The following is a 24,111-nucleotide window of genomic DNA, read 5'->3' as shown; positions in this document are numbered from 1 at the left end:
TTGTGTGTTCTTCGGCATTTTTTAAAACTAACATCATTCCATACGGGCCATCCATTCTGAAGAAATATCACTGCGGAAGACAACTGCTGCCGATGTTATTATTCAGATTGTGTTCAGTAATCAAATCCAGCAGAGGGAGTCCTAATTAAAAAAAAAATCTAACATAATTCCTTCAAGCCTAATGGTGCGTTGTTTAAATATCCGTCCTTAAGACTCTTTATCACAGGGGTGAAATGCTACCAGTTCGGGCCAGTTAGCCTGAAACGGTAGTAAAAAATGCTACTGGTTCACAACAATCAGCTGTGCTGTGCCACTTTTTTTTTTATTTTTTTACAAGAATATGTAAACACAACAACGGATAGAGTGGATGGAGGGAAGAGTAGAAGGAAAGATAGGAAGAAGAGGAGAAAGGAGAGGAATAGGAGAAAGGGAAAGGCAGAGGAAGAATGGGAGGGAATGTAAGAGTAGGAAAGAGGGGAGGAATGGGAAGAAGAGGGGAAGGGTAAAGGGGAGGAAGGGGAAGGAGAGAAGGGAAAGGAGAGGAGGAAGGAAGGAGAGAAGAAAGAGAAGAAAGGGGGGTAGGAAGGAGGGAGGGAAGGAAGGAGAGAAGGAAGGAGGGAAGGAAGGAGGGAAGGAAGGAGAGAAGAAAGGAGGGAGGGAAGGAGGGAATGTAGGAGAGAAGGAAGGGGGGAAGGAAGGAGGAAAGGAAGGGGGAAAGGAGAAAAGAAAGGAGGGAAGGAAGGAGGGAAGGAGAGAAGGAGGGAAGGGGAAGGAAGGAGGGAAGGAAGGGGAGTAGGAGAGAAGAAACGAGGGAAGGAAAGAGGGAGGGAGGGAAGAAGAAGTAGGACCGTTGTAAGATAAGATGGATCTATGGGATGTTAAAAAAGCAATCTTCAAGTATATTGTCAACTGTAGGGAAAAATTGTTATAAATACATATTATTAATAACAGTTATGAGATCATATAATTGTAAATGTATATATGAAATTGATAAAATAAAAAATAAATTAAAAATAAATAAATAAATAAAATAATAAATAAAAAATGCTACCGGTTCACAACAATCAGCTGTGCTGTGCCACTTATATTCGCTAGAAATCGCGTGGCACAGCTGATCATTGGAACTTTTTAAAGCATTTTTAAAGTACTGGTTCGGGAGAATCTAAATCGCGCGGCACAGCTGTTCTCCCACCCCCACCCCCCCAGGTATTCTACTTACCTTTGCAGGCTAAGAAGAGGCTTCTTCGTGCCTGCGGTGCGCCTGCGTGACTTCGGAGCATTTCACCCCTGCTCCATCATCCTTGGGTTTCATTGCAAAAGCCAGTATGCGCTCTTAGTGCTTAGGTGAAACATCTGAGCCACAGACTCACGACAAGATCATTCTGTATTCAAAAGTTATTTTATTAAGTTTGTGCATTGTAAATTTCACAATTCAGAGGTACCATAAAAAAGAGGCCTCAGTTAAAAAGACAGAACATCGGGAAACAGGAGTGACACACAAACAGAGGGTTTTCTTCGGCAAGGGAGAATATTTTCAAGATAATCCCCCCCCTCCCCTCTTGTACTCCTGCTCCCACGGATAATGTGCAGAAGGGATTATAACGCTCTTAAAATAAAACAGGGTGCGCGGACATATATACATACGTAGATCAAAATAATGCCTAAACTTCACTGAATTTTGTAGCACAGTACAAATAATTAAACTAAGCTCACTGAAAACCACAGACGGGAAAAACTTGTGTAGTTAATGGAAGCTGATCCACTTTTGCCTAGTCCAAAAAGATATGAAGTCTTTTGCTTTCCTTTAGTTCGGTAACGACTTTTACGTTCAGTTTCTCAAAGTTACAGGTTAACCTTCTCTGCCTCCGGTTTCGGAGATCAGTAACAAGAGTTGGAAGGGACCTTGGAGGTCATCTAGTCCAACCCGCCTAGATCTGTACTAGGGATTTGAACCGCCGGCCTTTCTGATCGACAAGCTCAAAGTCTTAGCCACCCTTTTTAATAGAGATGTAAAGGTTTGATTTTGGTTTTTTTTTTAATCTGGGTTGAACCCGTAGACATTTGGACTGGAAGTCAAGGCAGTATGTTTTCCACCTTGAGTTATTTATAAAAGTAATATAAAGGTAAAGGTTCCCCTCACACATAGGTGCTAGTCATTCCTGGCTCTAGGAATATATATATATATATATATATATATATATATATATATATATATATATATATATATATATATATATATATATATATATATATATATATATATATATATATATATATGAAATTTATTATTTAAGAAATAAATAATATATATATATAATAATAATAAATTATATATATATATATATATATATATATATATATATATATATATATATATATATATGAATAGGAACCAGGGAATTTAAATAATAATTTCTTAAAGTGTTTTTCTTTTGAAAATCACCTTCGGGCTTCATCAGAAGTTATTTGAAGATCTCTTTTAAAAGAAATTTGTTCCGTACAACAAGTTTCTTTTTTATTTTAGAATGAACATCCTTCTAAAACTTTCCTTAGCCTTTTAAACTGATTGCATAGTTCTCTGGATCGAGGCCCAACCAACTTAGCTGCCTAATCAGAATTTTATTTATTTTTAAATGTGTGCCAGTGTGTTCATAGAAAAAAGTGACCATATAGATTACCTTCTTATCTAATTATTCCCTCCAAACTATAACACAAGAACTTTTTCCAATCAATTGAAAATACTTTTATCAAGATTATATAAAAATGTTGTCACCTTTATATCATCCTGTATGATATAAAGCATATAATACTGTCGTATAAGGACTTTCCCGAACCAATTTGCTAACTATTTAATAAACAGGTTGCTGGAATTGGGGTATGTCTAGTTTAATGAAAAGATGGACGAGGGGAGACATGATAGCAGTCTTCCAATATCTCAGGGGCTGCCCCAAAGAAGAGGGAGTGAAACAGTGGTGGGATTCAACCGGTTCGCACCTATCCGGGAGAACCGGTTGTTAACTTTCCAGGCAGTTCGGAGAACCGGTTGTTGGAAGAAATCTCCTTTTGTTTTTCCCCACTTTACAGGGCTAATCCTGTAAGGAAGGCAGAAAGGAAACATTCTGGTGTTGTTTCTAGCCTAACCTCAATTTCCCTGTTTACAGAAACTGCCTCTCTGGTTAAACCTAATTACATTGTAAGAGTTAAGGTGAAGCGCCCATCGATGGGAATGACGTTGAGTTGGCCACACCCACCCTGTCATGTGACCACTGAGCCCCGCCTACCCAGCTGGCCATTAGGGCAGAGAACCGGTTGTTAAATTATTTGAATCCCACCACTGGAGTGAAACTATTCTCCAAGGCACCTGAGGGTAGGACAAGAAGCAATGGGTGGAAACTAATCAAGCTACCTAGAACTAAGGAGAAACTTTTGAGAACAATTAATCAGTGGAACAACTTGCCTCCAGAAGTTGTGAATGCTCCAACACTGGAAGTTTTTAAGAAGAGATTAGACAACTAATTGTCAGAAATGGTATAGGGATTCCTGCCTAAGCAGGGGGTTGGACTAGAAGACCTCTGAGGCCCCTTCCAAGGTTAATAGAAGGGAAGGTTATTCGCTTCTATCATTCTGTTACATTACCATCCATTGTATTTGATAGCAAATACCATTTTTTTCTTCCAGGCAAGAAGGAAGAAACTCCATGCCATCTGTTTTAAACATTACATTTAGTTGAAAGAATATGCATTGACATATTTTTCCCCCAAAGGAAGACTGAAATAAGCTCTTAACTTTCCCTTATGGTAATTTTGAACCAATCTAGTTAAATTTTGGCATGACAGTCTGACTGACAGAGTCAAAAGTGAAAGTTAGACCCTATAATTGTAAGTCCTCGCTTCGTGATCACCATTGAACCTGAAATTTCCAAATTTTTTAAAGCGAGTCTTGCCCCATGTTATGACATTTGTTTGCCACGGTCGTTAAGCGAATCACTGCAGTTGTCACGTTAGTAGCACGGTTGGTTAAGCGAATCTGGCTTCCCCATTGACTTTGCTTGTCAGACGGTCACTAAAGGGGGTACTGCAACTGTCATAAATGTGAGTTCCCTTTGACCCATTTTACGACTTATTCCTGCCACTTTGGTGAAACGAATCGCTGCAGTTATTCAATTATTAGCACGGTCGTTAAGTGAATCTGGCTTCCCCGTTAAGGTCGCAAAAGGGATCACGTGACCCCAGAACATTGCAACCGTCGTAAGTACGAGTCGGTTGCTAAGCATCTGAATTTTATTCACATGATCTTGGGGATGCTGCAACTATCATCAGTGTGGAAAAAACAGCCGCAACTCCCTTTTTTCAGGGCTGTTGTAACTCCGAAACATCACTAAGTGAGCTGTCGTAAGTCGAGGACGACCTGTAATTGAACGGGAATCCCCTAGGAAGAACCAAGAAAGGATAGTGAAGAACAGCCTCAAAAGGCAACCAAGATCAACCTTCCGTATTGATACTGGGTGTTATTCCGTGAAATCAGACTACTACTGGGTGTATCCGTGTAGTAGGAGGTTTGCTGAATTCAAGGGCAAACGCTGCCTGTTGAAATGCGACAATGAGTCCCTTATTAAATCATTTTTTTGTTGCCTTTTCACCAGTGCACAGGTAACAATGGTTCTCGGGTGTGAAAACAGTACATCTACAGTTTAAGTACAACAGCAAGAAAAACTATACAGCATCATCATAAACCTCCCACATTCTGGAAGGGTTGTATACAAGCCTCCTTCATCGAGAGACGAGACGAAATCTTATAAAACATTCTTGGTGTAAAAAAAGGACAAATAATCAGACAGACGGAGACCAGACAGAGGTCATAAAATTTACCCAGAACACAAGAAGGCCATGCTTTTATCGTTTCCCACCCCACCCTCAAATACATTTGTTCAAATCTTTATATAAATGCCACCTTCAATACCGATTCAAATCAAAATACGTACAATCTAAATTCTCCTAGACCGCGTTCGTACACTCGAGTACCCCTAAACAACCTTAACCTATTCACAATTCATTGGACATGTGGACAAAAATGAAAATTTATTTATTTCTGCCATACCTTCCAAATGAGATTCTGGGATAATTTACACACACACACACAAAAAACCCCGTACTCACACTGGGAACGGGTTTGATCCGCAAAACTTCTGCAATATTGTGTTAAAAGAGATGCTCAGATGAAATCTGGGCCTTTATTTCTGAAAATGGCACTGGCCATTTTTGCTAAAAGAAAAGGAGATTTATTCGCGAACCTGTTAAATTTCAGGAAGCGACTCGCAATTAAGACAACTTAAAATAAAAAAAAGACGTCGGTTTGCACATATTTTTTACATTGCAATACTGTGTATCTTGGACTTCCTAAATGACATATCCCAAAGGGGATTTTTCAAAAGGCAACTGTGCTTGTTAGAACCGAGGAAGCTTCTTGGAGGAGAAGCAAAACGTCTTCAGGAAAAAAAAAGTCCAGTTGACTTTTGAAAAAAACACATTTGGGACAACCACGAACTGGATGACCGAGATCACAGGTAGTCCTCAACATACGAGCACAATTGAGCCCAGAATTTATGTTGTTAAGTTAGGCGAATCACTGCAGTTGTTAAATTAGTAACACAGTTGTTAAATAAGTTGAATCTGCTTGCCGGAAGGCCACGCAAAGTGGTCACATGACATTCCCCCCCCCTCCCGGGACACTGCAACCGCCATAAATGCGAGTCGGTTGTCAAGCATCTGAAGGTTAATCCCCATGACAATGGTCGCAAATGTGAAAAATGATCCGGCTACTATTTCAGTGCCATTGTAACTCTGGAAGGTCACTAAATGAACTCTCTGGTAGGTCAGGGACTACCTGTGGAAGCTTGTGCATTGCCACCGAAGGCGTTTTGAACCTGGTGTTCTTGGAAAGCTGAAATGCTGGCGGACCGAAAGCTTTTAAAGGGGGGGGGGAGGCATCGAATAACCTGTCTATTCCACGTACCGATAAATCTGAATGACTCTGTACAGAAGGAAAAAAAAGGCAAATAAAAATAGTTGAGACAGGGGCGCAAGAGGAATCGAAGCCCCTGTAAAACCAAGAACAATGCTTAGCATCTATAGGAAGATAAGGTGTGTGGTCAGTGGAACTAACCACTAATGTGCTATTTGTTGCACACAGGTCGCGCGGCTCCCTTCTTCATGCGCTGGGCTCAGAAATATCCATGTTCGTTCCAAACAGAGCCACCAGTTGCTCTTCGTAGTTGGCGATGTTCCTTTTCATAATTTCCATGCAAGGTCCCAATAGCCTTTCAAAAGCTTGTACATCCATAACTAAAATATTAAAAAGGGAGAGAAATTACATGCAGATACACCACGGGGCGGGCAGGAAAGTGAATTATTTCTAAGGACAAATTTTGTTCTATGAAATTGTAAATATATATGTGTGTGTGTGTGTGTGTGTGTGTGTGTGTTGCATTTGTGCTGATAAATAAATAAAGGGAGACTAGTATAGATCTATTTCAAGCTATTTAGCTCTCGTCAGCTAGCCATACCCTTACTGGGAATCGAACCTGGGCTGTATTACATATTAGGCAGTTGTGTTAGCCACTAAGCCACAGGCTCTCCTCCTTTATCAGCTAAGCCAGGGAAATAGGTACATATTGTGTCACAACCCCTGGTATGCCCAAATATGGGAGGGAGCATACTGCTTCCCTTGTCTGTCTATCGACTCACTCTGGGAGCCATCCAGGCAGAAAGCCTTTTTTTTTATGTTGCCTTGTTACATTTGTGTTGCATTTGTGCTGTTAAATATATAACTATATAACTATATAACTATATAACTATATAACTATATAACTATATAACTATATAACTATATAACTATATAACTATATAACTATATAACTATATAACTATATAACTATATAACTATATAACTATATAACTATATAACTATATAACTATATAACTATATAACTATATAACTATATAACTATATAACTATATAACTAACTATATAACTAACTATGTAACTAATTATATAACCATATAACCATATAACCATATAACCATATAACCATATAACCATATAACCATATAACTATATAACTATATAACTATATATATATATTGTATTTGTATTTGTATTTATTTCCTGTGTAAGATTGAGATTGAGATACATGGGAAAAGACCCAAATACAACAAGACCAGCATACCTACACCCATATATACAGAGAGAGAGACAGACAGACAGACAGACAGACAGATATACACACACACAAAAGGCTGTGTGTATGTTCCAGCATAACTCTGGAATGCCTTGAGCAATTTCAACCAAATTGCTTACCCTCTAGAAACAAACACTGTGGGGGTAAGACACCCCTGGGGGGGGGGGCGTGTTCTGTTAAGATACAGCCTGTTGTGCCTTAAAACGGCTTCTACCATACTTCCATAAAATGGCTCCTACTGTACAGCGCTGTGGAGTTGCCATGCTAACGGCTTCACAGTACTCCACAAGAGGGCTCCCTCTGGTAAGGGGGAAAATCCAATATTAGAAATTGGAGTGATGTTCATGGGAGGAGGATTGGGATGAATAAATATCGGGGCAGCACCAGTTTTATCAGGTAGTGGAGACTAAAACATATGATGAATGGTTGGAGGAATTGGGTTGGGCTAGTTTAGAGAAAAAAAGAACTAGGGGGAACGTAATAGCAGTATTCCGGTATTTGAGGGGCTGCCACAAAGAAGAGGGGGGTCAACTTATTTTCCGAAGCATCAGAGGGCAGGACAAGAAACAATGGTTGGAAACTAACCAAAGGGAGAAGCAACCTGGAATTGAGCAGAAACTTCCTAACAGTGAGGACAGTTAACCAGTGGAACAGCTGGCCTCCAGAAGTTGTGGGTGCTTTATCATTGGAGGATTTTAAAAAGTGGCTGGTCATTCATTCATCTGAAATGGTATAGGTCTCCTGCTTGAGCAGGGGGCTGGTCTAGAAGATCTCCAGGGTCCCTTCCAGCTCTATTCTGATTGATTGATTGATTGATTGATTGATTGAATGTCACTGGAGGTTTTTAAGAAGAGACTGGACAGCTACCTGTCTTGAAATGGTACAGGGTCTCCTGCTTGAACAGGGGCTGGACTAGTAGACCTCCAAGGTCTCTTCCAGCTCTATTCTGATTCTGATATTCAATCTGTTTGCTTCGTTTGTTTCTGTATAAACGTTCTTTTTTAATTGTTATGTCGACTTTTTTTAATTAAAAAAAGGCTACCCCAAACCAGAAACAAACTTATGTTCCAAAATGCAAGCCCTCTGCCTTACTTAAGCACTTGACGGTGCCAAGGGCGAAGGCCGAAGCAGCTCGAGGTTTGTTCGTTACAAGCGCCAATTCGCCAAAATACTGCCCTCTGGTATAGCGGGCGATTTCCACCGCTTCGTTTCCATCTATGTCTTGTTTGCCCTGGGAAGTAAAACAAAAAACAAAAACGAAACACACAAACATTTACCTCAATGCAGCCAAGATAAAAATCCATTTTATTATTTAATTCAGAAGCGGTATTCAGCCGGTTCGCACCGGTTCTGGTGAACTGCTGGCGGATATTTTGAGTCGTTTGGAGAACCGGCAAATATCACCTCTGGTTGGCCCTGCCCTCCCTCACCCCCGCCGTTCCCTGTCCTATATTGCCGCGCCTCAGCTGAGGTAAACAACAGCTCAGCTCACCAGCGCTGACACCGAGGGCGGTCTTTGAGCGCAGTGTGCGTGCACATAGACCCGGGAGGAAAAGATTTGGAACCCCGCCGCCAATTTAATTGATAAATGATTTTATCAATAAATTAATGCATTATTATATTATTTTTAATCGGCATTGATCTAACCGAGTCGACTGAAAACCATTTTTTTACTTCTTGAGGGATGGTACCTTTCTTTTCATCGTAATTTTCACTTCTCCAGATTCGACAATATAGAAACTGTCCGCCGTGTCTCCCTACAGAGAGTTGAGAATAATAAAAACATAAAAAGACAATTCTTTAATAATTCCAGCGTTGTTTTTTTAAGTAGAAACTTTTTTTAAAAATATCCCCAAATCAATCGATCGATCAGTTAATTCTCAGAAATGGTACAAATAAAATAATAGTAATATTATTGCAGGCACTTGAAGAAATTTAGCAGGCACTGAATAAAAAGTATTCAGAAGTGTACCTTCTCTACTAATTAGTCATTTGGTAATTACAGGTAGTCCTCGAATTACGACCATAATTGAGTCCAAAATTTATGCTGCTGAGTGAAATATTTCTCGTGAGTTTGATCCGTTTTATGACTCTTCTTGCCATAGTTGTTAAGTGAACCATTGCATTTGTTAAGCGAGCGACATAGCTGTTAAGTGAATCTGGATTTCGCATGGAGTTTGATTGCCAGAACGTTATAGAAGCTGATCACATGACCCTGGGACACTGCAATGGTCATAAGTATGAACCAATTTCCAAGCATCTGAATTTTGATCCATGACCCGACAAATGCGCGAACGACAAAAGCGCGCCGACAAAACCGCAGCGCTAAAACCACGATGTCAAAAGCACGCCGACAAAAGCGCACCGACAGAAGCGCGATTTAAGTTAAGGTAAGGTTTAGGGTTAGGTTTAGGGTTAGGTTTAGGGTTAGGTTTAGGGCTAGGTTTAGGGTTAGGTTTAGGTTTAGGGTTTGGTTTAGGGTTAGGGTTACAGCACGCTTCTGTCGGTGCACTGTTGTCGGCGCGCTTCAGCGCTCATGCGTCGGTGCAGTTTTGTCGGCGCGGTTTTGTCACCGCGGTTTAGTCAGGCGCGCTTTTTCTTTCGCGCATTTGTGGTGGAACCATTTTGATCATGTGACCATGGAGATGCTGCCCCATTTTGTGAGAAAAATGGTCGTCCGTCACTTTTTTCAGTGCTGTTGTAACATTGAACGGTCATTAAATGCTTGGGGAAACAAAAGTAAGCACTATATCACCTTGAGGGGCTGTCTCAAGGTCACCCAGCGGGAAGAAGGAAGGAGCCGCGTACCAAACTATACTTGGAGTGACCGTTATGAAGACATCTTGCCTTAATAGCAATAGCAGTTAGACTTATATACCGCTTCATAGGGCTTTCAGCCCTCTCTAAGTGGTTTACAGAGTCAGCATATCGCCCCCCCAGTCTGGGTCCTCATTTCACCCACCTTGGAAGGACGGAAGGCTGAGTCAACCCTGAGCCGGTGAGATTTGAACCGCTGAACTGCAGATAACAGTCAGCTGAAATGGCCTGCAGTACTGCACCCTAACCACTGCGCCACCTCGGCTCCATAAAACCTGATTGGTTACTCTGCTTTGGGCAATGAGAGACATTTAAGGGAAGGAAACGCTAGAGATTTTGGTGTGTGATTTTCAGTTTTGGTTTTGCACTACTGCAATATACTTCATCTCTAATAAACTGTTGGACTTCATTGTTGGAATGCACTTCTGTTGAACAATTACAGTAGTATTCAGCCAGTAGATGGCAGTGTTTACAAGTTTGGAGCTACGGTATACACACTATGCTCTTTTGTTCTAAGTAGATTTTCCTGTTTCAGTTGAGCAGTAAAGCACATGGTGACTGTACTCCTTGTTCTGCGGTGCTGTATATAAACAGAAGTTCTAATGTAAACTATACCTTTCTCAACAAATGAAGCCAGGTTTTTCTTTTAAAAGAGATTTAAGTTGTGGTAGGTCCAACAGTTTCTCTACAGGGGAGTTAAACAAGGTTGTGCCTCAACCACCCCTTAATATCTCTTAACTCAAGAGAGTTAGAATAAGCTACCTTCTGAAAATCCAGGTGTTAGGGAATGCCATCATCATTATCTCTTTTTGAAAAGGGAAGGAGTGGACATGAAAAAGGAAAGAGGAAAAAAAGCTTTTGATCACTGTTTTTCAGGTGGTTTTGCCTCAGAAAATCCTTTATAACAATAAGTCATTGTGCTCTTAAATAACTAGAGAATAACAGAATAATAAACACGTAGAACAATGAAGTAAATTACCTGAACAATTATTTGTTCCCCGTCTTTATATATTTTGGTACCTATCACGTCCACCACTTTCAAACGTTCAGAAAGCTTAAAACAGAAAATAAGAGAGTTTTTGTAAATATATATACACACATATTTCATATCATATATACACACACATATTTCATCACCCAGTGGTGGGTTGCCAATTTTTTTACTACCGGTTTGCTCATGCGCCGCTTCTGCGTGGGCGGGTGGGCGGAGCCTCCTACCGCTGCCACTACCTGTTCATCCAATCCGGACTGAACAGAGAGCAACCCACCTCTGATCTCACCAATGTAATGGAAATCGTCATTATTGCTGTTACATGCTGTGATACTCTTAATTTGTTTTGAAGCTGTGCTCCGACATAAGATTCCAAAGTTTTGCTTTTCATTTTATTTTTTACATTGGTTTCAAATGTCATGCTAAATTCCATTTCGGAACCCATGTTCTAATAAACCTAGTCATAATAATATATTTAAGAGTCTGTTTAGAAAAATATGAAGAGTCACGGTGGCAAACATATTAGTCTGCTGATATTTTACGTTTAGAAAACAAAAGGAGAAATTCAATTAAGACACAGCAAAGTCACAGCTATTTAAGTTGAAAAATGAAGGTACATTTATTCTTTTTGGTAGAAATTACTCCAAGAGAAATACTTGCATGGTTTTTTTTTTTTTTGCAATTATGTTTGGAATTTAGCAATTGAAAATAAAACTACAATAATACAAGTTCCTCAGAGAAAGGAACAACATTCACTAGATGGTAGTTTAGTATATATTTAGAGATACGCATTAAGAAATATTTATTCGCCAGAATCAAGATATATCTATGTCTATACAGGTAGTCCTCAACTTACAACGGTTCATTTAGCGACGGTCCAAAGTTACAATGGCACAGACGTATGACCGTTTTTCACACTTAATGACTGTTGCAGCCTCCCCACAGTCATGTGATCAAAATTCAGACACTTGCCAACCGAATTATATTTATGACAGTGTCCTGGGGTCATGGAATCACCTTTTGCGACCTTCTGACAAGGAAAATCGATTTGGGAGCCAGATTCAACAGCCGTGTTACTAACTCAATAACTGCAGTGATTCGCTTAATATCTGCGGCGAGAAAACTCATAAAACAGGGTACAATTCACTGAGCAAATGTCTCGCTTAGCAACATACATGCTGGGCTCAATTATGTTCGTAATTCGAGGACTACCTGTTGTTACAACCTCCCGAGATTCAATCGGGAGTAGCTACTCTGGCTCCGTTAGCCCTCGATAATAAAAACAGGTATGATTTACAAAGGCAAGTTGTTTTTCCTTCCCAAACAACAGAACTGAATTATATGAATTTGCGGATGACACGACAGTGGTGGGACCATTAATAAGAACAATGAGTCTGCTTATAGAAAGGAAGTACAAGGGCTGAGATTGTGGTGTAAAGAAAATAATCTTACACTCAACACACACAAAAAACAACAAAAGAACTTACAACTGACTTCAGGAGGAAGAGAGATGTACATTTACCATTGTACATAAACGGCGAGGAGGTGCAGAAGGTTGGTAGTTTTAAATTTCTGGGCATTTACCATATTTTTTCGGACTAGAAGATGCACTGGTGTATAAGATGCACCAAGATTTAGATGAGGTAAGAAAGAAAAAGTTTTTTGTACTCCCCATCCCCCAGGAGCACTCTTCAGCTTCAGCAGGGGAAGGAAAAAACATTGTTTTTGCAGAAAGCGGGCTGTTTTTCTCAAAAGCGGGGGGATTTTTTGCCTTCCCCCAGCCCTGCTGAAGTCTGCAGTGTTGCTGGAGGCTGGGGAAAATCAAAAACACCTCCGTTTTTTGCAAAAATGGGATGCGGGGTTGGGGCTTTGGGAAGCCAAAAATGGCTATATTCAGTGTATTAAGGAGCACCAACATTTCCATGCTCTTTTAAAATGCAATGCAATGCAATACAATAGCAGAGTTGGAAGGGACCTTGGAGGTCTTCTAGTCCAACCCCCTGTCTAGGCAGGAAACCCTATACCGTTTCAGACAAATGGCTATCCAAATCTTCTTAAAGACTTCCAGTGTTGGGGCATTCACAACTTCTGGAGGCAAGTTGTTCCACTGATTGATTGTTCTGACTGTCAGGAAATTTCTCCGCAGTTCTAAATTGCTTCTCTCCTTGATTAGTTTCCACCCATTGCTTCTTGTTCTACCCTCAGGTGCCTTGGAGAATAGCTTGACTCCCTCTTCTTTGTGGCAACCCCTGAGATATTGGAAGACTGCTATCCTGTCTCCCCTAGTCTTTCTTTTCATTAAACTAGACCTACCCAGTTCCTGCAAATGTTCTTCACATGTTTTAGCCTCCAGTCCCCTAATTGTCTTTGTTGCTCTTCTCTGCACTCTTTCTCGAGTCTCCACATCTTTTTAGGAGGGGAAAAGGTGCGTCTTATACTCTGAAAAATACAGCATATCTCGGAGGACCTCCCATGGACTATGAATGCTAACATGTTCGTGAAGAAGGCACAGAAGAGGCTGTAGTTCCTGAGAATGCTCAGGAAGATAAATTTATCTCGGCATCTACTTCTATCCTACTATCGCAGCACCGTTGAGAGTGTCCTGACATACGGCATTCTTGCATGGCTTGGGAGCAGCTCTGCAGCGGACAACAAAAAAGCTCTACAGAGAATCATTAAAACTGCCCAGAATATCACCGGGCTCCAGCTACCAGCCCTGGATGACATCTTCGCATCTCTCTGTTTGAGGAAGCTGCATAACATTCTCAGGCATTCTTCCCATCCTGCTTACAATCTTTTTGGACTGTTGCCTTCTGGCAGAAGATACAGAACGATTAAAACTCAGACCTCACGTCTTCTGAATAGCTTTTATCCCAGAGCTATCATTGCACTAAACAATGAACTAAAGGGCCACCATCAGTAAGCTGTTGTGTGGACGCTTGGGTGGTTTAGGGGTGGGGCCTTATGAGTCGGCCCTGGAGGATGTGGAGGACCCTGGACAGGGTTCCGACTCCGAGCAGGGCCCAGAGAGGCTGGTTGGCCACCAGGTGGCACCTGAGCCTTGGATCAGTGAGGAGGAGACAAGAGCGAGTGATCCAGAAACCACCTGTGAGTTGTTCCGGGATGCACGCCGTCGAAGGGCTACTCGGCGTCAAGAACAACTACGTAATTACAGGAGGTAATTACGCTCAGCTGATGCTCATTAAGCTCCTCTCCAGATTATAAAAGGGACTGCTTGTGCCACGCCCTTCTTGCAGAAGTCAACGTTAGGGACTAACAAGAAACAAACTTGGCAGGCTGGATTGCTGCCAGAGTTTGTTTGCATTGCTGCCAAGGTTTGTAGGACTTGCTGCCAGAGTGCTTATCTCTTTGTTGATTTGGCTTTTAGCCACCGAGAGTCTGGACTTATTAAAAAAACATTCTCATTTACGTTTGTCTCGGCTTTTGTTCCTGGATGGAGGAAGGGGGTCAGAAGATATGGGTATGCTGTGTATATACGTACAATGACAATAAATTAATTAATATGAAGGTCGGTTATATTAGAAAATCTGTAAATGCACATATGACATTATTGTTTGACATCAACCAGCCCATTCTGCACAAAATGACTGAAATATCTCTAGTAAGCCGCACTTACTTCTAAAGATTTAAGGAAGGGCAACGACTCAATGAAATTTTCGTACATTCTTCTCTTTTTCGCGTTGTTTTTCACAATGATTCTTCGAAATGTTACTCTGTCCTAAAAAAAATGGGAAGGATACATAAATAATAGTTAAAAAGTGAGATATTCACGACAGCGCAAACAGTGTTTTCATTGGCAGAGAATGGTACATGCTCTGGTGCGGTTAGTCCAGAACCTGATGTGTATTTGCACAAGTGTGTAAGCCTAACCATGTTCAGTGGACTGTTTTAATTCTCAGCTGAGTGTCAGGCTCTAAAAATCAAGATACAGTGGGTACCTTGGTACTCGTCGTTCATCATTTCCAGGAGGCATGAGGAGTATCAAAAACGATGAGTAACAAACATATTTTTCCAGTTAAGGAATAATGTTGTGAGTCACAAGGCACCCAGCAAAACAGCTTCTAGCTTGTGCGTTGAATACCAAACAAATGATGAGTACTGGGGCAAAGGTTTCATGTCAAAATGCGTTGAGTACCAAATCTGAGGAGTTTCAAAGCAATTGAGTAAGAAAGTATCCCTGTAGAGATTCTCTAAGTTTGTTCCTTTGTTGTTCCTCACCTATAGACAGAATCTTGCCAAGCCAAAGCAGAATGCTTGTACTATAAAGCATATACTCTGGGAACTATAAGGAAGGAGCTATTCTCATCCTCTTTCTCCCACACAAGCTCTCCAATATCTGGAGCTGACAGCACACAAGCTGCAATTAGCTCCAGATATTAACAGATCCAAATCTGGAGGGGGGGGAGATCTGCAAGAGTGTCCAAAAAGAACCCCACCCGAAAATGGCAAGCTATTTAGGGTTGAAACTTCACCTTTTCTAAGCTCTTGATTCTTGTTGTGGCCCGCTGGTGGCAGACTCTGACAGTGAGGAGGTTGGGGAGGAACCTGGGCCAGTCCTGGAGTCTGGGAGAGGCTCTGATGAGGGCTCTGTGTCAGGACCGTCTGACGGTTATCAGATGCCTTTGGAGTCGAGAGTTCAGTGGGGCAGAAAGACAGCTGGAGCCTGTTCCCCAATGTGCTCATGGAGTAAAGTTACAGGTGGACGATGAACGGCCCCTCCCAGAGGAAATAAAAGAGGAGCAAAATGGGAGTGAAGCATGGTTGTGTTATGGCCCGCCAGCAGTCAGTGGAGTTGGCAGCGGATTCAGACAGTGAGGAAGTTGGGGAGGAACATGGGCCAGGAGTCCTGGAGTCTGGGGAAGGCTCGGATGAGGGCTCTGTGTCGGAGGCAGAGAGGGTGGCCAGAGCCGTATCCCAGTTATCAGCTGCCTTCGGAGTCAGACATGAGTGAGGCAGAAGAACAGCTGGAGCCTGTTCCCAGTGTGCGCATGCGCAGAGTTGCCAGACGAAGGGAACAGCTAAAGAACAGGGGTCGATTGGGAGTAAGGCCACAGGTGGACGATGAAGGGCCCCTCCCAGGGGAAATAAAAGAGGAGCGAAAGGGGAGTGGAGTTTGCAGGAGACCATTAGTTCGCTTCATTGGTTTGTGACTCTCAAAGTCTCCTTGCCAAGTATAGCATCGTGTTTTGAAGATCTCGGCCTGGCAGCTCTCCAAGCCAGATAAGGTCTGTGACTGTAAATTCACCCTTGAAAGACTTTGCTGGATGTGACTGAGAGGAATTCACAGTCAGTTAATAAAAAGGGATTTTGTCGGGACAAGGAGGTTCGTGGTTTGGGGAAGCCTAGGTCAGAACAATTCTGTGACACAAAACAAACACACATACCCACCCATATCTGGGCTCTTCGGTATTCAAATTATTTTGTAATTTCTCATACTAGTGAAGCAGGCAAAACTCTCCCCTTGTTTTGGAGCCATATTGAATTACGGGCACAGATGAGTGGTGCGGTGGCCTAGAGGTGCAGCTCTCGCAATCAGGAGGCTGTGAGTTCGATCCCAGGTAGAGGCAGATATTTCTCTCTCTGGGTACAATGAGAGTACCGTATTTTTCGGAGTATAAGACGCACCTTTTCAAAAAAGAGGCTGAAAATCTGGGTGCATCTTATACACTGAATACAGCATTTTTTGCCTCCAGAAACCCTGCCCCCTTCAACAAAATGGCCGTGCATAGCCTTTAGGACTTCCAGGGGTTGGGGAAGGCAGAAATGAGCGAAAAACGCCCCTCCCCAGCCCCCAGGAGCACTCTATAAGCCTCCTAAAGGCTATGCATGCCCTTTTTTTTTGACAAAAAACGGGGCCGTTTTCACAAAAAACGGACCATATTTTGCTCGTTTGGGGGGGCACCCCCCAGGAGCACTCTACAAGTCTCCTAAAGGCTATTCATTCCCTTTTTAAAAAGGGGGGGGCTGTTTTGGGGAGGTCTGCAGTGCAAAAAAAAGGTTTTTTTAAATTTGCCTCTTGAAAACCTTGGTGTGTCTTATACTCTGGTGCGTCTTATACTCCAAAAAATACAGTATATCTGCTAAATATAACTCCGCTTTGGCAACAGGAAGGGCATTCGGCCAGTAAACAATCCGCTAGCTCCATTCAGTTGCCCAGACTTCACCCTGCAAGGGATTATGGGGTCGTTAAAAGATGATGATGATTTAGAAAATCATCCACTTGCTTTGAATCATTTATGGTGGTGCTGATGACGCTACCTAGTTTGGTAACGAAACGTCTGCAAGAAAAACCTCCCAGCTCAGATAGCACCAAGGACCCAACAGGAAATAATAATATCTCACCAAACCCCAAATGGTGCCAGGAGAGGTAGCAATGATAGTAGCCGCTCGAGGTGTGTTGTACATTAAAGCCAATTCGCCAAAACTCCCTCGGTTGTCATAGGTGCCAACGCATCTTCCGACACCGTCGCAATTCACGACGATGTTGTAAGTCCCTCTGAAAAGCGCAAAATGGAACCCAGATGTGACGGCCAGCATTGGAAAATGGCAATATCTGCATTGTTAAAAAGTATTAAATCCACACAGCCAAACTTTTGAGGGGAAAACTCCCTGTAAGGTTTACCAACTTTGCAACATACACAGAAAGAGACTCCTTGGCTTAGAGCCGTAATGGAGGAGGTGTGTGCATGGCCGTCGTAACTTTGATAAAAGGCCACAAATAACTCTTGAGGAAGCTCCAGCATAACTTTGAGTGGTTTTTAAGCAACTGGTTGTAAGTCAAGGATTATCTGCCTACATACAAATGCCCAACAGAGCATAGCTTTCACCCCATTCCTGCAATCTAAGGGAGGCTCTGTACACGTAGTCCTCAACTTATGACAACAATTGAGCCCCTGGACACTGCGACTGTCATAACAGTGAGTCGGTTGCCAAGCAACTGAATGTAAACCATGCAAGCATGGGGATACTGCCACCGTGGCACGACAAAACCGCGCTCGTCAAAATAGCGGTGATAAAACCGTGTCACTAAAGCCGCGACGTCATCCCCGCGACGTCATCACCGCTGCGATAACAGAAGGGCGCTTTAAAACAGCGCGGCGGCAAAAAGCCAATTTAAATTAAGGTAAGGGTTAGGATTAGGTTTAGGGGTTTGCTTTAGGGTTAGGGTTAGGGTTAGGGTGCTGAGTGCTTTGGAAGGCGCGGATTTGCCCTCCGCACTTATGTGGGCGTGGATAAGGGCTTCGCGGTTTTGTGGTGGAACCACTGCCACGGTTATAAGTGGTCCCAAGTCGCTTTTTTCAGGAACTTCAAACGGTCGCTAAGCGAACAGTTGTAAGTCAAGGGCTCCCTGTATTACACAACACAATATTACAATATCAATCTTTTGTCAGGGTTCTGACAATTAAATCATGAGCCTCGAGCCAAGCTTCAAAAGAAATCCAGCTATTTATTAGGAGCTTCATGTCGGCACATTCCCAAGTGAAGCCAGCTCTGACCCCATGTAATTTACGGCCCCAATTATGACCCTTCTCCCCCCCAAGGTGTGTCATCCATCACATTTGCCAACAGGGCAATTTCGTGGGGTTATACAGATCACTCCCCTCTGGCCGCTGTAAGTAACCCTGGGATACAGCCTTGAGAGAGATAAGTCTGGAATGTGCATCTGTCTTTGGCTGCCATTTCATCGGTTTCCCATCCTCGCTTTCCTATGGCAACTCGAGAGCAGGCCAGGGACGCTTTGCGAGTCGACCCCTTTTGCACACAAAAACCCTTTAGAGACTTACTCATCGATTACATAGAAGTTGTCCCCGTCGTCGCCTTGATCAATGACGTGCTCTCCTCCTTCAACCAGTTTTTCAAACATGGCATCCAGAACCTGAGACATCTGCTCCTGTTAACCCATCAATTTCATTATTGCAGTCAGCGACCAGCGAATTAAATCATCCGCTTTGTTTTTCATCAAGAACCCAAAAGGAGGAGGACCCCTTTTGAAGGCCCGTTTCCAAAGATGCTTCCTTGGAAACCAAAACTCCGCATTCGTCTTTGGGTTCTCTGGCAGCCAGCCCCTTTCTCTTTGGTAGACGTGACCCATGACACTCTCTAGCCCAGATTTCCCCAATCTTTCTGGGTTGGCAGCCCGGAGTGGGAGGGACGGGGGAGAAAGAGGCAGGGGTGGGCTGCTGCGGGTTCGCACGGTTTCGGGAATCTGCCTAGTTCGGAGAACCACAAATCCCACCCCTGGCTGGCCCTGCTGCCTGCCCCGCTCCTTCCCTCCCACCACCCCTCCCAGGAGTTCCCATACGGTCCGTTTGGGATGCCACGTAATTGTAGGGCCTGCACGGAGGCTCAGGGAGGGAGAAAAACAGGCCTCCCGGAAGTTCTGGAAGGCCAGAAATGAACCTGTTTCTAGCCTCCGGGGGGCCTCCAGAGCTCAGGGGAGACCATTTTTACCCTGCTGGCGATTTGTGGGAGAAGCAAGTGCATGTGTGCATGAGCACCCGTGACATTCACGGTGAGGCTCTCGCAAGTGGGACGGCAAATACGTAAAAAGAGGTTCACGCAAATGGGGCTATGTTATTTTCTGGGAAATAGATAGATGATAGATAGATAGATAGATAGATAGATAGATAGATAGATAGATAGATAGATAGATAGATAGATAGATAGATAGATAGATAGATAGATAGATAGATAGAGATAGATAGATAGATAGATAGATAGATAGATAGATAGATAGATAGATAGATCTATCATATATCAAAAATAGAATGAATGGGTGGGTGGGTAGGTAGGTAGATAGGTAGATAGATGATAGATAGATAGATAGATAGATAGATAGATAGATAGATAGATAGATAGATAGATAGATAGATAGATAGATGATAGATAGATAGATAGATAGATGATAGATAGATAGATAGATAGATGATTGATAGATAGATAGATAGATGATAGATAGATAGATAGATAGATAGATAGATAGATAGATAGATAGATAGATAGATAGATAGATAGATAGATAGATAGATGATAGATAGATAGATAGATGATAGAAGATAGATAGATAGATAGATAGATAGATAGATAGATAGATAGATAGATAGATAGATAGATAGATAGATAGATAGATAGATAGATAGATAGATATAGATAGATGATAGATACATAGATACATAGATAGATGATAGATAGATAATGATAGATAGATAGATAGATAGATAGATAGATAGATGATAGATAGATAGATAGATAGATAGATGATTGATAGATAGATAGATAGATGATAGATAGATAGATAGATAGATAGATAGATAGATAGATAGATAGATAGATAGATAGATGATATTATAGATGAGATAGATAGATAGATAGATAGATAGATAGATAGATAGATAGATGATAGATAGATAGATAGATAGATAGATAGATAGATAGATAGATAGATAGATAGATAGATAGATAGATAGATAGATAGATAGATCTATCATATATCAAAAATAGAATGAATGGGTGGGTGGGTAGGTAGGTAGATAGGTAGATAGATGATAGATAGATAGATGATAGATAGATAGATAGATAGATAGATAGATGATAGATAGATAGATAGATAGATAGATAGATAGATAGATAGATAGATAGATAGATGATAGATAGATAGATGATAGAAGATAGATAGATAGATAGATAGATAGATAGATAGATAGATAGATAGATAGATAGATAGATAGATAGATAGATATAGATAGATGATAGATACATAGATACATAGATAGATGATAGATAGATAATGATAGATAGATAGATAGATAGATAGATAGATAGATAGATAGATAGATAGATAGATAGATAGATAGATGGATGGATATTATAGATGAGATAGATAGATAGATAGATAGATAGATAGATAGATAGATAGATAGATAGATAGATGATAGATAGATAGATAGATAGATAGATAGATAGATATAGATAGATTGATAGATTATAGATGATAAATAGATGATAGATAGATGATATAGATAGATTGATAGATGATAGATAGATAGATGATAGATGATATGATAGATTAGATAGATAGATAGATAGATAGATGATAGATGATAGATAGATGATAGATAGAGATAGATAGATGATAGATAGATAGATAGATAGATAGATAGATAGATAGATAGATAGATAGATAGATAATATAGATGATAGATAGACAGTCAGACAGACAGACCAAGAGGCAAGATAGACAGATGAGAAGGGGGGAGTGGGAGGGAGGAGGGAGAGAGAAAAAAATAAGAATCACTGAATTTTTACCTGGTCTAAGTTCTTAAACAGGAGAATGTCTTTGCAAGCTTCCTGCAGCCTATTTCTTTGATCGTCTGTTTTGGGGTGAATAACCTGGAAGAAATCATTATAAGTTAGGTTTTCTTGAGAAATCTTCTTTTGGGAGAAGTTGACTTCCAAAGTACTGGGCATTATCCAAATTAATACAGATATGTTATTATGTTCTGTGAACAAAATGAGAGATATGATTTTTTAAATCTCATTATTACAAATCCGAAGAACCTGAATGAAACAATATGCCAGTCTTAAATTTTCCAGGGTTTAAGAAAAATTACAATAAAATAATACGGTAGTGTTTTAATCCTACATTTCATTTTACAGATGCCTATAGATATAAATATATATACGCACAAATATAGTGCATGTCTGTTTGTATTTTTAAAAATAACTTTTTACACTATTTTTTTCAGAAACATATCTTTTATTTTCTGGGTGAAAGGAAAAGATAAAGGTAACGATTCCCCTCACACATATGTACTAGTTGTTCCTGACTCTAGGGGACAGTGCTTATCTCCATTTCAAAGCCGAAGAGCCAGCGCTGTCCGAAGACGTCTCCTTGGTCATGTGGCCAGCATGACTAAATGCCGAAAGCGGAGTGCAGTTCCCTTCCCATCAAAGGGGTTCCCTATTTTTCTCCTTGAATTTTTTACATGCTTTCGAACTGCTAGGTTGGCAGAAGCTGGGACAAGTCACGGGAGCTCATTCTGTTATGCGGCGCTAGGGATTCAAACTGCCAACCTTCAGCGTCTTAGCCACTGAGCCATCGCGTCCCTAGGCGTATGATCCTGAGTGTACGTACCCTCAATTCAGTGTCATCTTCCTCTTCATCGGGATTATAAGCTTCTGCACACACTAAAAATGAAAATAAAAATGCAAGTTTATTCATAAATGCTCATCTCTTTTCACTTTTTTGCCTTTGAGTTACAACTAATATAATTGTCAACTCCTAAAGTTGCCATGATGAGGAAAGGTGGGGGGGAGCTCATTGCATGCATAATTTCGGCTAGAGTTGGATCTCAGATTACTGTAGCAGGCTTGGGAGGAGTGCACCTCATTGGGGAATGTGATTTATGACACAGACTGAAGGGAGGGAAGGAACAGGGGTAAAATTCAGCTATAATTCAAAGAAGGCTCAGATCTGACTGCAAAAAGGTCTTCCCAAAATGGTGCTCCTAATAAATGACTAGTTGATGATCCATCCATCCAATCTATATCTATCTATATCTATCTATATCTATCTATATCTATCTATCTCTATCTCTATCTCTATCTCTATCTCTATCTCTATCTCTATCTCTATCTCTATCTCTATCTCTATCTCTATCTCTATCTCTACTCTATCTCTATCTCTATCTCTATCTCTATCTCTATCTATATCTATCTATATCTATATCTATATCTATATCTATCCATCCAATCTATATCCATCCATCCATCCAATTATATCTATCTATACATCCATGATCCATCCATCCAATCTATATATCTGCCTATCCTCTATCCATCCATCCCTCCATCATCCATCCCTCCAATCTATATCTATCCATCTATCCATCCATCCATGCAATCTATATCTATCCATCTATCTATCCATCCATCCAATCTATATCTATCCATCTATCTATCCATCCATTCAATCTTATATCTATCTATATCTATCTATATCTGTCTATCCATCCATTCATCCGTCTAATCTGTATCCATCCATCCATCCATCCAATCTATATCTATCCATCTATCTATCCATCCATTCAATCTTATATCTATCTATATCTATCTATATCTGTCTATCCATCCATTCATCCGTCTAATCTGTATCCATCCATCCATCCATCCAATCTATATCTATCCATCTATCTATCCATCTATCTATCCATCCATCCAATCTTATATCTATCTGTATCTATTTATATCTGTCTATCCATCCATTCATCCATCTAGTCTATGTCTATCCATCTATCCATCCATCCATCCATCCATCCATCCAATCTATATCTATCCATCCATCCATCCATCCATCTAATCTATATCTATCCATCTATCCATTTATCCAATCTATATCCATCCATCCATCCATCCATCCAATCTATATCTATCTATCTATCTATCTATCTATCTATCTATCCATCCATCCATCCATCCATCCATCCATCCAATCTATATCTATCTATCTATCTATCCATCCATCCAATCTATATCTATCCATCCATCCATCCATCCATCTAATCTATATCTATCCATCTATCCATTTATCCAATCTATATCCATCCATCCATCCATCCATCCATCCATCCAATTTGATTGCTGTCCATAAGGCAACTCTGTACCGCTTACAATGTTAAAAGCAACAAAACCATAAAAATTATGTGTGTCAAATAACAACAGAAATACAACTGATTATTAAATGACCGGAGAAGGGAGGGAGCAGGATGCACAAGGAGGGAAGGGGGATCCGCCGTCCATCAACCACCTCCAGCAAAACCCTCCCCAAAGAATTTCTACCAGGCTGGTCTGGTGGTACCATTTTTTTGAGAGGGTCTGGCTGACTCCCAGTATCCCAAAGCCAATCTAATAAGCCGGCTCTGATCAGAACAAAACACAAGATATCTTGAACTGCGACATTACACCACTTAGAAAGCTTTTAGCGCAACTGTGGCCCATATCCTTTTATGCTCCTATCTTCTTCTGTCTGCATGCTAAAAGCTTCACA

General features: G+C 41.0%; 1 protein-coding gene across 1 annotated transcript in view; it reads right to left on the bottom strand.

The window, feature by feature from the left end:
- Window positions 1-2,344: 2,344 nt before the first annotated feature.
- Window positions 2,345-24,111, bottom strand: part of PRKAR2B (protein kinase cAMP-dependent type II regulatory subunit beta) — a 63,638-nt gene continuing 41,871 nt past the window's right edge. The window contains exons 3-11 of the mRNA XM_087722328.1: window positions 22,201-22,253; window positions 21,372-21,455; window positions 18,851-18,957; window positions 17,409-17,562; window positions 14,683-14,784; window positions 11,034-11,108; window positions 8,929-8,994; window positions 8,330-8,468; window positions 2,345-6,341 (exon numbers count right to left, since the gene is read on the bottom strand). Of these exons, the coding sequence (XP_087578454.1) occupies window positions 6,208-6,341; window positions 8,330-8,468; window positions 8,929-8,994; window positions 11,034-11,108; window positions 14,683-14,784; window positions 17,409-17,562; window positions 18,851-18,957; window positions 21,372-21,455; window positions 22,201-22,253 (914 nt within the window). The 3' untranslated portion in view covers window positions 2,345-6,207. The remainder of the gene's footprint in view (window positions 6,342-8,329; window positions 8,469-8,928; window positions 8,995-11,033; window positions 11,109-14,682; window positions 14,785-17,408; window positions 17,563-18,850; window positions 18,958-21,371; window positions 21,456-22,200; window positions 22,254-24,111) is intronic.

This window comes from Thamnophis sirtalis, unplaced genomic scaffold (genome assembly GCF_051295495.1).
Source record: "Thamnophis sirtalis isolate CommonGarterSnake01/CBP01778 unplaced genomic scaffold, rThaSir2_p1.2 scaffold_9, whole genome shotgun sequence".
Classification (NCBI taxonomy): Eukaryota; Metazoa; Chordata; class Lepidosauria; order Squamata; family Natricidae; genus Thamnophis; species Thamnophis sirtalis.
This window is presented reverse-complemented; position numbering and strand designations above follow the sequence as displayed.